Source organism: Notothenia rossii, assembly GCF_949606895.1.
Source record: "Notothenia rossii genome assembly, chromosome: 1".
Taxonomy (NCBI): domain Eukaryota; kingdom Metazoa; phylum Chordata; class Actinopteri; order Perciformes; family Nototheniidae; genus Notothenia; species Notothenia rossii.
In genome coordinates, this window is record NC_136912.1 from 66,568,725 (window position 1) to 66,582,449 (window position 13,725).

The following is a 13,725-nucleotide window of genomic DNA, read 5'->3' on the forward strand; positions in this document are numbered from 1 at the left end:
GCTGTGTCGCACTGATTGGGTGCGACAGGCCATGTGTTGGTCTCTGCCAATAAGATGACCTCGGGGGGAAAGCCCGCACACACCTCCTCCTGTGTTTTAGTATGAAAGCCTGTGTTTTCCTTTGGTTCGCGCTCTTGTTTTTCACCGGCCGTTCCTGAGACCTGTCTCACACGGTGGTAGAACCTGAGCCCGGAGTACTCTGCAGAGTGCTTCGTGATTTCTTTGTATTTGTATCGTTACTGTTTATCATTAAAGCAGGATTATTGTTTAACTTGTATTCTGGTGTTTCTTAATCCCTTCCTTTTCACGAATTCACCCAGCTTATCAAACGACACGCGGAGACGAGGTTGGTTTTCAACATCCTCCAAATCTCCAACATCGGTGACCGTGAAACCTTCAGCCTCTGCCTCACGATGCCTATTATGTGCAGATTCAGAATCCCTCTCGCTTACACGTGGACGTTTTAGGACTAAAAAACGATAAATTTTTCACTTTGCTCAACATCCATGTTAGCTAATAATTTGGCGCTCTAGCTAACAGGAAGTCACTCAAGTGTCACAAAGTAATTTAGCCTATGGGTAGGTCAAAAATCTAATGGGTGCTGGCCATTGGCCTAATCATATCACCTGTGTTGGCTTTATGTTTTTGGTCAAAAATGAGTTTGTTTCACATTTGCATTGATGTAATCAATAATTTTTCAAATTTAATTTAATAATAATAATAATTTTATTTAAAAAAAACACATATTTCTTGGGGGTGCTTAGGGGGTGCTTTGACAATCCTGGGGGGTGCTTCAGCACCCCCTAGCTCCCCCCAGGCGCCGCCCCTGCCTCACTGGTTGTAGAAAAAGCTTCTTATATTCGTTAGCATAGCTAGCTAACCAGATGCTAATAACAACAATGTTATAGCGTGGTTTCAGTCACGTGACTTCTATGACGCGCAAAATTCAAGTGGAGGTCAGGAAGTTAAAACGCAATCATTCATCAACGCAGGAATCATGGAGGACACCGACTATGTCAAACAATTAAATGAACCTGCACGCCGCAGATATCGTGAAAAAATCCCAACACACTCACAATGGTAAGAGCACCAGACATTAGATCACATGCCAATGTGTTTTTAGGTAAATGGTCAAATGTAACTAGTATTTAAGGGTAACAGATACAAGAGATGGCTAAGCTAATGTTGGTAGCCAGCTAGCTTATAGACTTCTCCATCCTGCTTAAACTTAGCAAATATTCAATGAAAACATATTTTAAGTTTGGGGTTGCAAGTAACTTCAATCTCACAACTCTAAACGTTTCAATATATTCAATGTTGTAGTTAATTATACAAAACATTTCATTGTGATGGTAGCCGGGGCATAGCTGCAATGCTAAATACTTAGCTTACCTAGCTGCACACGAGCTAACGTTGTGTCTTGTAGGCTAACTTAACTGTTACAATCATTCCCCGAATTCACTTTAATGGCATTATGATTCAATAAATCCGGTTCACTTAAAGGGCTGATGTTGCGTTTGGGTCAACATCAGCTAACGTTTGGTTAATTAGACATTGCTAGTTTGGTTAGCTAAAGCTTCAACCTACTAAGCTAGTCAGCAATTTGTTAATGTGAGTCCACTGACAGCAGACAACTGCAACAACTTCAACAACCCAGCAACGAGGTTTCACTATACATCATTACATTTAAACATGTATAACGCGGGATAATAAAGACTTTGGTTCAATAATAATGTTCTACAACTACACTTTTTATTTTATCTTACTTTTATTTCTTTTGATCGTTGAAATTATTTTAGATGAACGTTATGCTCCATGTTTACACATTTGGTTGGTTGGAAATAACCCTGAGTCATGTTTTTGGTCCTTAAATGAAATACATAGATTTCAGTCATTTATTTTGAGGACAACATTATTCAGTATCTTATTTGCATGTTGCAAATAATACATATTCTTAGGATATTCTTTACATGTCATGCTGTGTAGAAGGGCCTCAACTTAAACTTAATTTTTATTTCAATGAATGTGCTTAAAAATGAGCTTTATGTTTAAATAGTTTGATTTGTCTCTTTAATCAGTTGTTTGATCTATCAATGGTTTAAGCTCTGACTAACTTAACTCTTCTTACGTTTCTCCTTCTTCATCCAGTCTATTATGTCCTATAACGGAGGGGCCGTCATGGCCATGCGAGGGAAGAACTGTGTGGCGATAGCAGCGGACCGGAGGTTTGGCATCCAGGCTCAGATGCTCACCACAGACTTCCAGAAGATCTTCCCCATGGGAGATAAGCTGTATATTGGGCTGGCAGGACTGGCCACTGATGTTCAGACAGTGTGAGTGTGTAGACCTCCACCTTGTTCTCTCAAAGTGGCTAAACAGTTGTGAACACCAGGGTACTATGATGACAGGATTGATTTACAACTCTATAAAGCTACAACTCTCAGATCTAGACAAAGTAAGACTTCTCATTTAGAGAAAGCCTGGAGTGTCAAGTACAATACTACACCTATAATGTTTATACCAACAACAAAAGTGTTGTAGTTGAATAGTATTACTATGCATTCTAATAAATAGGGGAGAAAACGTGATTAGAAATTCTGCTATCCATAGCTTTGAAATAAGTTAGATTCGTGATGACTGAATTCAATGTAAATATCTGAGGATTGATGGACGTCTTTGCCTTGTGTGTAGATCCCAGAGGCTTAAATTCAGACTGAACCTGTACGAGCTGAAGGAGGGTCGCCAGATCAAGCCCAAGACCTTCATGAGCATGGTGTCCAACCTGTTGTACGAGAAGAGGTGAGTGCACTGAACTTAATATAGACCCATGTCCACATTTAAGCTGCTTACAGTAGGCACAAATACCTGCATAAATGGTAAATGTCATGCTCTCATCAGGTTTGGGCCATACTACATCGAGCCTGTGATCGCCGGAATAGATCCAAAAACCTCCGAACCATTCATCTGCTCCTTGGATCTGATTGGCTGCCCCATGGTGACAGAAGACTTTGTTGTGAGCGGAAGTTGTGGTTCTCTCCTTGTTGCATTATTATTTGCACAGTGGCAGCTCTTTAACCTGCATTACAGCACCTTCATATTCACTGACCACACTCACTAGAGGAAGTAGGGCTGTGTGATATATTGCTATTGTAAAAAAGATGTTTACTGAAAAGATTAAATGATACTAAGAAGACTGAATAATACATGGTTTCTTATTTACATTTACAATAACCCTCAATGGCCATACATGGGAGCTTCACCAGACCAATTGTCATCTCTAGAATATTGTTGAAGGAATTAAGCCTGAATGTAGATGAAAGTTGTATATTGATTAAGGCTACACAATTTACAACACAAAAAAAGATGTTTACTGAAAAGACTTGAACACAAGATGTTTGAACACAAAAAGATGTTTACTGAAAAGATTAAATGATACTGAATAATACATGGTTTCTTATTTACAAGACTACAGCTCCATGACTTTACTCCAATGGGACGACAGACACTGACAGATTAAACAAGGCACAGCAAATAACCCCAATCTTGTCAATTAATGCTAGTGCCTCACCTGGTTTTGTTAGCATGTGCTCTATGGGCACAGCCCTGCTTTGCAGAATCTGATATTTTCTTCTGACTAATCCTATGACTCTTTCGACATGAATACGCACATTAGCTATTTTTCTTGTCTCTTCCACCTCGTATGCTGACAGCTGACTTTTCCCCCTGGCGAATGCAGGCATCTTTAGTGAAGCACAGTAAAATCCCACACTATCGCCAATATCGAACCCACGGTCTGCTTGGACAATATCTCCAGGTAACAGGTTTTTTAGGAGCCCACTCTGTATTGTGATCTGTTTATCACTAACTCTTCCTCCCCAGGCACAAGATATGTAAGTGACATAGCCTTGGGGAGCAACACCAATCAGAAATTTAACAGTATGGTGATGCTTGTAGTTGGACCATGTTTGTGCTCTAGCTAGTAAATTAGAGGGCCTCTCAATAAAAACTTCAAAACAGTCAACAATCACAGCAACTCTACATCCAAATGCCTGTCTGAATCCCATTGGCATTGTAGCTTGAAGTACATGTCGCTCTGGCCACTCAATTATAAATTCTGTACTCTCATGAAGTATGTCAATTAACTTATGCCAAATTCTAGAAGCAGTGGAGAGAGAGATGTTGAATCTGAAAGCCAAATCTTTCAGAGGGAGATTTAGTCTCAGGCTCAGCAAAACTAAAATGAACTGTTCAAATTTGGAGAGCACAGACATAGGGCCACAGTTGATGTAGGGCTCGCACAGTTGAAAAACCTGAAGTAAAACTAAGAAGTTGGGGAGCCCGGTGTAAAACTTTGTCTTCTCTTCGTTGTTCTCAAAGGACTCCTGGTTGAACTTTGTGTCCAGTGCCTTTGTCCGAAGATCTCCCAGCTCTGTTGTGTTCTGTCTCAGAACATCCTCCATCCTCTCGATGTCCTCCATCGTTAAATCAGTCTGGCATCCTGCATCTGCATACAATATAGCAGTAGCAAGCATAATTAGTTATTTAAAATAGTCAAATATGAATGTGAATTGTTGTGAAGTTATCTTTTTGATAACCTTTTTACACACATGCAAGTTCTCTGTTCCAATTATTGCAGATTCTCAAGTTAGTACTCTATTTTCTAAACCTAAACCTAATTCAAAGTTTGCATTGATTTTCTGACAATCACATTTGTAATATTTAATAATAATGCTGGTGGTTAATTTACCTTGTTGGTCATTTAATATCCCACTGGTGTCCTCTGGTTGTGGGCTGTCAGACGGGGGTTGCGTCGGTTCTGGGCTCTCGGTTGTCTGCAGGAGATCCAACAAAGCCTCTGCACATTCTGATTGTCTTTGTTGGTCTTCCTTGAGCTCCATCCTCTGCTCTCGTCGAAGAGATGCCTCTGATCTGGGCTTACTTGTTGTGTGGTAACCGAGGCTAACAGTGGGAGCCCAGTCTACCGACTCAACGTCACCCAAAGCGCTAGGGCACCCTAAAAAGTCCCAACAAAGTCCATATTAGACTACAGGTAACTTAAACATGATCAGTATTACTAAGTACATAAGCATTTAACCACAACCCAATAATACATAAACAAAGCCACAAAAACCAAGTTAGCTAATACCTCTGATGAAGTGGTCGCTGCAGACACGTGCATTAGACGACAATGCTCCTCCCGACCGCAGATGTAGGTTTGAAAGCCATTTTTTCCGGCGTTCTTCGGTTAGCTTCTTAAATTGCTCAGCTTTATGGACGACAACCTTCGGCACTCGGTAAAACCTCTTGTTTTTCTCTCGGCCGGATCGATTGGAACAACCGTAAACTACACAACACACCGGCATTTTCACAATGGTAACAGCAGCTAGATCCTCTGTATAAAAATTACTTCCTGACCTCCAATGGAATTTCGCGCCAAAGGAACGCAGCGGTGTGACGTCAAGTGAAACCAACCTATTGACTGTATGATCAGTATGACAGATGAACAGATCGCCACTGGGCTTTCAACTAAGACACAGCCACGCAAAAACTGCGGCATGTGTACGGCTCCTTATGGGTACTGCAATTTCTAGAGGTGGGCGGATCGATCCCAAAATATCGATACTTCCGATATTACGTTACGTTTCAAAATATCGATACTAGAGCAATAGGATAGATACTTTTATACTTTTTTTCCCCCCGTCTCCTCTACTCGTCAATTTCTTCAAAAAAACTATGTGCAGACGAACACAAGTATATGCTCTTTTCTTCTCTCTCCACTGCTGTCCTCCTCTCCTGGAGGCTCGCGCACGCGCAGCGTGCTCCCTGCCTGAACGCCGATTATCAAGCTGACTGACAGCAGCCAGCAGGGCAGGACAGCAGCAGCCAGCGACTCGCGAGTGCAACACACACACGCGCATGATGGCTGAGAGAAAGAGGACTGTTGTGTGGAGCAATTTCACAACTGGCATTTCAAATGTAGCGAACTGTGATGTGTGCAAGAAGACAGTTCACTACTCTGGCCACTTTGTATTGTTATTTTTCATGTTTGCACTTTAAATGTGCAAAAGTAAAACTTTATTTGTCTATAAAAACTGTCCTGTCTTTATTCATGAAAATGAATTCAGATTTAGTCTATTTATGATTATTTCTGCTAAAAAATCATGTCATGCATCTCTCCCCTATATGAAAGTACATAAGACGCTTTCATTAAAAAAAATTATCGGTATCGATATTGGTATCGGCGATACTGGCCCTGAAATACTTGGTATCGGATCGAATCCAGATTTTGTGGTATCGCCCGGCCCACCCCTAGCAATTTCTGAAGTGCCGGAGTGACTTCTGGTGCTCTCCGTCAGACGAGACATACAGGACTGTCTCAGAAAATTAGAATATTGTGATAAAGTTCTTTATTTTCTGTAATGCAATTAAAAAAACAAAAATGTCATACATTCTGGATTCATTACAAATCAACTGAAATATTGCAAGCCTTTTATTATTTTAATATTGCTGATTATGGCATACAGCTTAAGAAAACTCAAATATCCTATCTCTAAATATTAGAATATCATGAAAAAGTATACTAGTAGGGTGTTCAACGAATCACTTGAATCGTCTAATTAACTCGAAACACCTGCAAGGGTTTCCTGAGCCTTGAAAAACACTCAGCTTGGTTCAGTAAACTAAATCACAAGTATGGGGAAGACTGCTGATCTGACTGCTGTCCAGAGGACCGTCATTGACACCCTCCATCAGGAGGGTAAGACACAAAAAGAAATTTCTCAAAGAGCAAGCTGTTCACAGAGTGCAGTTTCAAAGCACATCCACAAAAAGTCTGTTGGAAGGGGGAAATGTGGCAGGAAACGCTGCACAACCAAGAGAGATGACCGCAGCCTTAACAGCATTGTGAAGAAGAGTCGCTTCCAGAATTTGGGGGAGCTTCAAAGACAGTGGACTGAAGCTGGAGTCCAGGTATCAAAAGTCACTGTTCACAGACGTGTCCGGGAAATGGGCTACAATAGCCGTATTCCCATGGTCAAGCCACTTCTGAACTCAAGACAACGGAAGAGGCGTCTGACTTGGGCTAAGGAAAAGAAGCACTGGACAGTTGCACAGTGGTCCAAAGTCCTCTTTTCAGACGAAAGCAAGTTTTGTATTTCATTTGGAAGTCAAGGCGCCAGAGTCTGGAGAAAGGCTGGAGAGGAGCAAAATCCAAGTTGCTTGAAATCCAGTGTGAAGTTCCCACAGTCAGCGATGGTTTGGGGAGCCATGTCAGCTGCTGGTGTTGGTCCACTGTGTTTCATCAAGCCCAGAGTAAATGCAGCTGTGTACCAAGAGATTTTAGAGCACTACATGCTTCCGTCTGCTGAAAAGCTCTATGGAGATGAGGAATTCATTTTCCAGCATGATCTGGCACCTGCCCACAGTGCCAAAACCACCAGTAACTGGTGTACTGACCATGGCATTACTGTCCTCGATTGGCCTGCAAATTCCCCTGACCTGAACCCCATAGAGAATATGTGGGGTATTGTGAAGAAGAAGCTGAAAGACACCAGACCCAACAATGCTAATGAGCTAAAGGCCGCTATTGAAGCATCCTGGGCATCCATAACACCTCAGCAATGCCACAGGCTGATTGCCTCCATGCCACGCCGCATTGATGCAGTAATCCGTGCAAAAGGATTCCCAACCAAGTACTGAGTGCATTAATGGACATTTTCAAATGTTTGATTGTGTTTTGCTGTTATAAATCTTTTTTTTTTACTTGGTCTGAGGAACTATTCTAATTTTTTGAGATAGGATTTTTGAGTTTTCTTAAGCTGTATGCCATAATCAGCAATATTAAAATAATAAAAGGCTTGCAATATTTCAGTTGATTTGTAATGAATCCAGAATGTATGACATTTTTGGTTTTTTTTTTAATTGCATTACAGCAAATAAAGAACTTTATCACAATATTCTAATTTTCTGAGACAGTCCTGTATACCACATGATGACACGTTAGGCTCGTGTTGTGTTCAAGGACCCTGAACTTGGCCAGGAAAAACAGGCAATTGCTTGTTTAATTTTTTTTGCAGTCTAGATTTCTTTAATTTTTTTCTTTTTTGCGTATGTTTATAAATGACCTCGAGGGCCGTACCAAATGGTCCTGCGGGCCGTATACGTTTCCCACCCCTGCTCTAACCAGTCCCCGGAACACAAACATTCCGCTACACTACCAAATGCACTGCTCAACCCCGCAAACGAAATGAAAATAGACAGATGTACAAAACAAAAGCATATTCCAACTCCAAACAATAATAATTATTATATCAATGTGGTCCCACATCCCAGGGGTGCCACACATGCAGAGCTGTCATTGGCTGAGATAAGTCCGGCTGTGCGTCACGACTCTTTGAAACATCTCTGTTCCCGGAAATGCATCCACGAGAATCATCCGGGACAAACATTTGGAGCAGGGCAGGTGGCAACACTGGACTGTGACTGGATGAGAGATGGCAGAGGGAAGTGACGGGGCAGGAAGCGAGTTAGGAGACATGGAAGGAGTAGGCGGGAGTTATGGAAATGGAGAATGGGATATAGTGAGGAGGAATAAACGTAAAAAGCAAGGAAATACTAATTCGGATGAGAGTAATAGTGAGGGTGAAAGGAGAGAAAGAGTAGTCGGAAATAGGCAACAGGAGTTCATGGTGGTTGTGAAACTTGCGAAAGATGGAGCTTCGTTTGGCGAGTGGAACCCTATACGGTTAACTAAATCGATCAGTAAAGAAATCGGGGAGGTAATGAGTGCCAAAGTATTGAGGAATGGATCAATGTTGATCAAATGTAGGGATAGAGAGCAACAGGGGAGGGCAATAAAGATGAGTACCGTGGAGGGTAAGAAAGTGGAGTGTTCACTGTTTATTGGTAAAAAGCTAGTCAGGGGAGTGGTGACAGGAATCCCCGTCAGAATTACAGCGGATGATGTGAAAGAGAATATAACAAATGCAAAAATAAGTGATGTCAAACGCATGAAAGCAAACCGCAATGGGGTTAAAGAAGATAGTCTTTCGGTTCTGATCACCTTTGATGAGAAAAGGCTTCCGGAAAAAATACTTATTGGATATATGTGTTATTATGTGAGACCGTATGTTCCACCACCAATAAGATGTTTTAAATGTCAGAGATTTGGACATGTGGCGGCAGTGTGCAGAGGGAAACAAAGGTGTGGCAGATGTGGTGGAGATCATGAATACGGCAAATGTGAAGAAGGGGTAAAGCTGAAATGTTGCAATTGCGGAGGGGAGCATAGTTCAGCGTACCTTGGATGTGAGGTTAGCAAGAAAGCAGAAGAGGTGCAGCGAGTCAGGGTGACGCAGGGAGTAAGCTATGCAGAGGCAGCAAAGACAGTTTCAGGAGGAACGCAGGTTACAATGGAAAACAAGAATAAGAGCAAAGAAACTGAAAAAGTCCACAACTGTGTTAATTTGAAGGAGGACACTCTGGTAGTGAGTAAAACAGAGTTTGTATTGGTTATGGCAGAGATTATCAACTGTTCAGCGCAGACTAAAAGCCGGAATGAAAGAATAAAAATAATTGTCAGATCAGCTGAAAAGTACCTTGATGTGAAAGGGATGCAGTGGGAAAGTGTGAAAGATATACTAAATGATGACGTCCAACAATCTCAGACATGCAGTGGATCAACTTGATGGTGTTAGTTGTACTGCAGTGGAATGCCAGAAGTTTAATTGCAAATGGACAAGAGTTTAAAAAATATAATGACAATCTGGGAGAGAAACCTAATGTAATTTGTATTCAGGAAACATGGCTGAAACCACAACTGGATTTTATTGTGAAGGGATATACTGCAGTTAGAAGAGATAGGGACTCTGGCAGAGGGGGAGGAGTTGCAACATTCATACAGAGTGGTGTAAGTTACAAAGTTATGCATGTAAGTATAGATCATGAAGCAATAGTTATAAGGGTATGGAATGATAGAGGACCTATAGATATAGTAAATTATTATAATCCGTGTGGGAAATTAGATCAAAGTATATTAGAGGATGTTGGGGGTTTACTGCAAGGAAAAGTCATATGGTGTGGGGATTTTAATTCACATAACTCACTATGTGGTAGCAGTAGCACAGATGCAAATGGTGCAGTAGTTGAGGAATTTATAGATGACCACGGGCTAGTGTGTATTAACACTGGGGAAGGAACAAGATATAATTGTACAAAGAATATAGAAACAGTCCTCAATCTGACATTTGTGTCTAGTGATATAGCAGGTATAAGTACATGGAGTGTGGTAAAGCATACTACAGTGGGCAGTGATTATTATCCTATAATGACTAAAGTTGGGACCAACATACGTTTTGAAAAGGAGAAGAAAATTCCTAGATGGAAATTGGGAAAGGCTAATTGGGATGCTTTCCAAGTTGTAAGTACAAATAGATGTAAAACACTTCAAGAGGAAAATGATGATGATATAAATAAATTGAATGAGGAGCTCGTTAAGGTTATCATACATTCAGCTAAAGAAACAATTCCGGAAGTTGAAGGAGTTAGGCGCACCAAGAGTGTACCCTGGTGGAATGGTGAATGTAACAAATCCATTAAAGACAGAAATAAAGCATTCAGAAAACTCAAACAACTCCATTCTCAGGAAGCTTTGAATCAGTATAAAAGGGCCCAGGCTATAGTAAGGAGGACGATACGAATGCAAAAACGCACTTTTTGGAGGCAATATTGCAATAGTATTGGAAGAGAAGTACAGCTTGCAGATGTTTGGGGCATGATTAGGAGAATGGGGGGAGTTCGAAGGAATTATGAGTTGCCAGTTTTGAGCAGAGGGGACATAATATCTGTCACAAACTTAGGAAAGGCGGAACTTCTAGCTCAGACATTTAAGAAAGTTCATAGTTCAGATAACCTTACAGAGGAAGCCAGGCAGTGCAGAGATAATACATTAATGGAAAACCCGAGAATATTGGATAGAGTAGAAGTGTTGGGGGATCAGGTGGATCTGAATTTTAGTATGTTTGAGTTGAGGAAAGCAATTATTAGTGCTCGTCAAACCACTCCTGGGAAAGATGGTGTTTGCTATAAAATGTTGGAATATATGACGGATAACTCTCTAGTCATTGTGTTAAGGTTGTTTAATAGGGTGTGGGATTCTGGCCAACTTCCTTCGGTTTGGAAACAAGCGATAATAGTGCCCATACTAAAGCCAGGGAAAGACCCTTCAGATCCATCTAGCTACAGACCTATTGCCCTGACATCGCATTTATGCAAAATCATGGAAAGAATGGTTACAGAAAGGTTGACATATATCTTAGAAAGTAAAGCTCTGTTATCACCATATCAATGTGGGTTCCGTAGGGGTCGGAATACAATGGATTCTATATTGTGCTTAGAATCAGACATCAGGAAAGCACAGACCAACAAGGAAGTAGTGATTGCAGTCTTTTTTGATATTGAAAAGGCTTATGACATGCTCTGGAAGGAAGGACTACTAACCAAGTTAAAATCATTGGGAATTGGTGGTAAAGCATATAATTGGGTTATGAATTTTTTACGGGACAGGAAAATACAAGTAAGAGTAGGTGCAGAATATTCAAATGTGTATGATGTGGAAAATGGTACTCCGCAAGGTAGTGTATGTAGTCCGTTGTTGTTCAATATAATGATACATGACATTTTTAATCAAGTTCATCCAAGTGTGGGAAAATCTTTGTATGCAGATGATGGGGCTTTGTGGGCAAAAGGCCGCAATGTAGCACATGTTGGAAAGAAAATACAAGCTGCAATAGTTGAAGTGGAGAAATGGTCAAATAAATGGGGATTCAAACAGTCAGTAGCTAAGACGCAAGTCATTTGTTTTACAAAACGGCATAAAATTGCTCCTGTATCATTAAAATTGTATGAGCAACCTCTTGAACAGGTAAATACAATAAGATTTCTTGGTGTTTTGTTTGATGGAAAGCTAACGTGGAGCAATCATATAGGAAAAGTTCAAAGTAAATGTAAAAAGGTCAACAATGTACTTCGGTGTTTGGTGGGACAGGAGTGGGGAGCGAGTAGGTAATCCCTACTGAACATATATTGGGCACTCATGAGACCTGTATTCGATTATGGGTGTATAGCGTTCATGGCAGCAGCAGAATCAAACCTTAAAAAGCTGGATGTCCTACAAGCTCAGGCCCTGAGGATTTGTAGTGGAGCTTTTAAAACATCTCCAGTATCAGCAATACAGGTGGAAATGGGAGAAATGCCTTTAAGGATAAGAAGAGTAAAGTTAATGTTGGCATACTGGGTAAACCTTCAGGGCATGGTGATAGTCATCCAGCGAAAAGTATTTTGAAAGACTGCTGGGAGCACAATGAGTCACATTTAACAAGTTTTCGGATGGATTGGTGATGTTAAAGCGGCAAGTATAGGATTGAATCAAATACAGTATTGCCCTACAGTTGCAATCTCGTCCATTCCACCCTGGTTATTCCCATTGCCAAGTGTAGACCTCAATATACAAAAAGAGTTGAAGGAAAAGAAAGAAATACCAGTATGGCGCATAGTCCAGAATTATTTTGCAAGATATCACTCAGACTCAACAATCATATTTACAGATGGCTCCAAAGATCCAGAGACAGGGCGTGCTGGGGCAGCAGTTTATATCCCAGTGAGTAATTCACATATAAAGAAAAGGGTAACCGACCATGTGTCAGTATACACCACAGACTTGTTGGCATTGGTATTGGCATTGGAATGGATAGAGGAGAAAGGAATACATAATACTGTAATTGCATCTGACAGCTATTCAGCTTTATCGAGTATACGATCAGGCAGATCTTCATTTAGAATGGACATAATAAATGAAATATTTCTAATTTTGTATAAAATGCAAATCAAAGGAATAGCAACTCGTTTCATCTGGGTTCCTGCTCATGTTGGTGTGGAGGGTAATGAACAGGTGGATATTCTGGCCAAACAAACACTCAGAATTACGAATATAGACATTGAAGTTCCGCTCAGCAAAGCGGAGGTTAAAACATTCATACATATATATGCGCAAACAACATGGCAAGATCATTGGGACCTTAGTGACACAGGAAGACATCTTTATAACATTCAAAGGTATGTGGGTGATGGAAGGAAGGTGGGGTTTAAAAGAAGGGAGGAAAATGTCATTTCTCGGATGAGAATAGGTCACACAGGTCTCAATCATACATTAAGGGTAATAGGAAAGCCTCCAACCGGAAAGTGTACACACTGTAGCCAGCCAGAAACGGTTGAACATGTTTTGCTGCATTGCAGGAAATATAGTATTCAGAGGAATGTGCTTTTCCAAACACTGAAGAAAGCAAAATACATTGACTTTTCGCTATCAGGGCTGTTAGGGAAAACATCAGGCAATATGTATTGTGAGCCTATTACGTTTCTTAGAGAAATTGATCAATTTAAAATAATCTAGAGTTTTGGTTTTATTTATTTTTGTTTGTTTTATTTTGTTTATTGTTTTCTGCAAAGTCTCTTGTCCATACTCCAGTCCAGTTGGTGGCGGTAATGCACCTAACATTTGGTTTGCCAACCGCCAATAAACACTAAAGAAGAAGAAGAAGAAGAATGCATCCACGAAGGAGCCGTGGAGGACCCATCAGTGTATCCTCGGCGGGTTATAGCTCCTCCGGAGAGCCTTCTCGACGCTCGATCCTCGGTCCTCGAAGTGCATTTAGAGAAATGAGATGTCCT

At 40.8% G+C, this 13,725-nt stretch overlaps 2 protein-coding genes across 2 annotated transcripts; one reads left to right on the forward strand and one right to left on the reverse strand.

Moving 5' to 3' along the window:
- The first annotated feature begins 971 nt into the window (after positions 1–971).
- LOC307015315 (proteasome subunit beta type-3-like) lies at positions 972–3,193 on the forward strand. The gene is made up of 4 exons (XM_079643823.1): positions 972–1,080; positions 2,149–2,333; positions 2,692–2,799; positions 2,899–3,193. The coding sequence occupies exons 1-4, from the start codon at positions 1,078–1,080 to the stop codon at positions 3,116–3,118; spliced, it is 516 nt and encodes a 171-aa protein (XP_079499949.1). The 5' UTR covers positions 972–1,077; the 3' UTR covers positions 3,119–3,193.
- Positions 3,194–3,424: 231 nt separating this feature from the next.
- On the reverse strand, positions 3,425–5,466 carry LOC307025315 (uncharacterized protein). The gene is made up of 3 exons (XM_079659950.1): positions 5,147–5,466; positions 4,748–5,014; positions 3,425–4,504 (listed from the first exon to the last, which is right to left on the reverse strand). Exons 1-3 carry the CDS (start codon positions 5,361–5,363, stop codon positions 3,483–3,485), a joined length of 1,506 nt encoding a protein of 501 aa, XP_079516076.1. The 5' UTR covers positions 5,364–5,466; the 3' UTR covers positions 3,425–3,482.
- Positions 5,467–13,725: the final 8,259 nt, after the last annotated feature.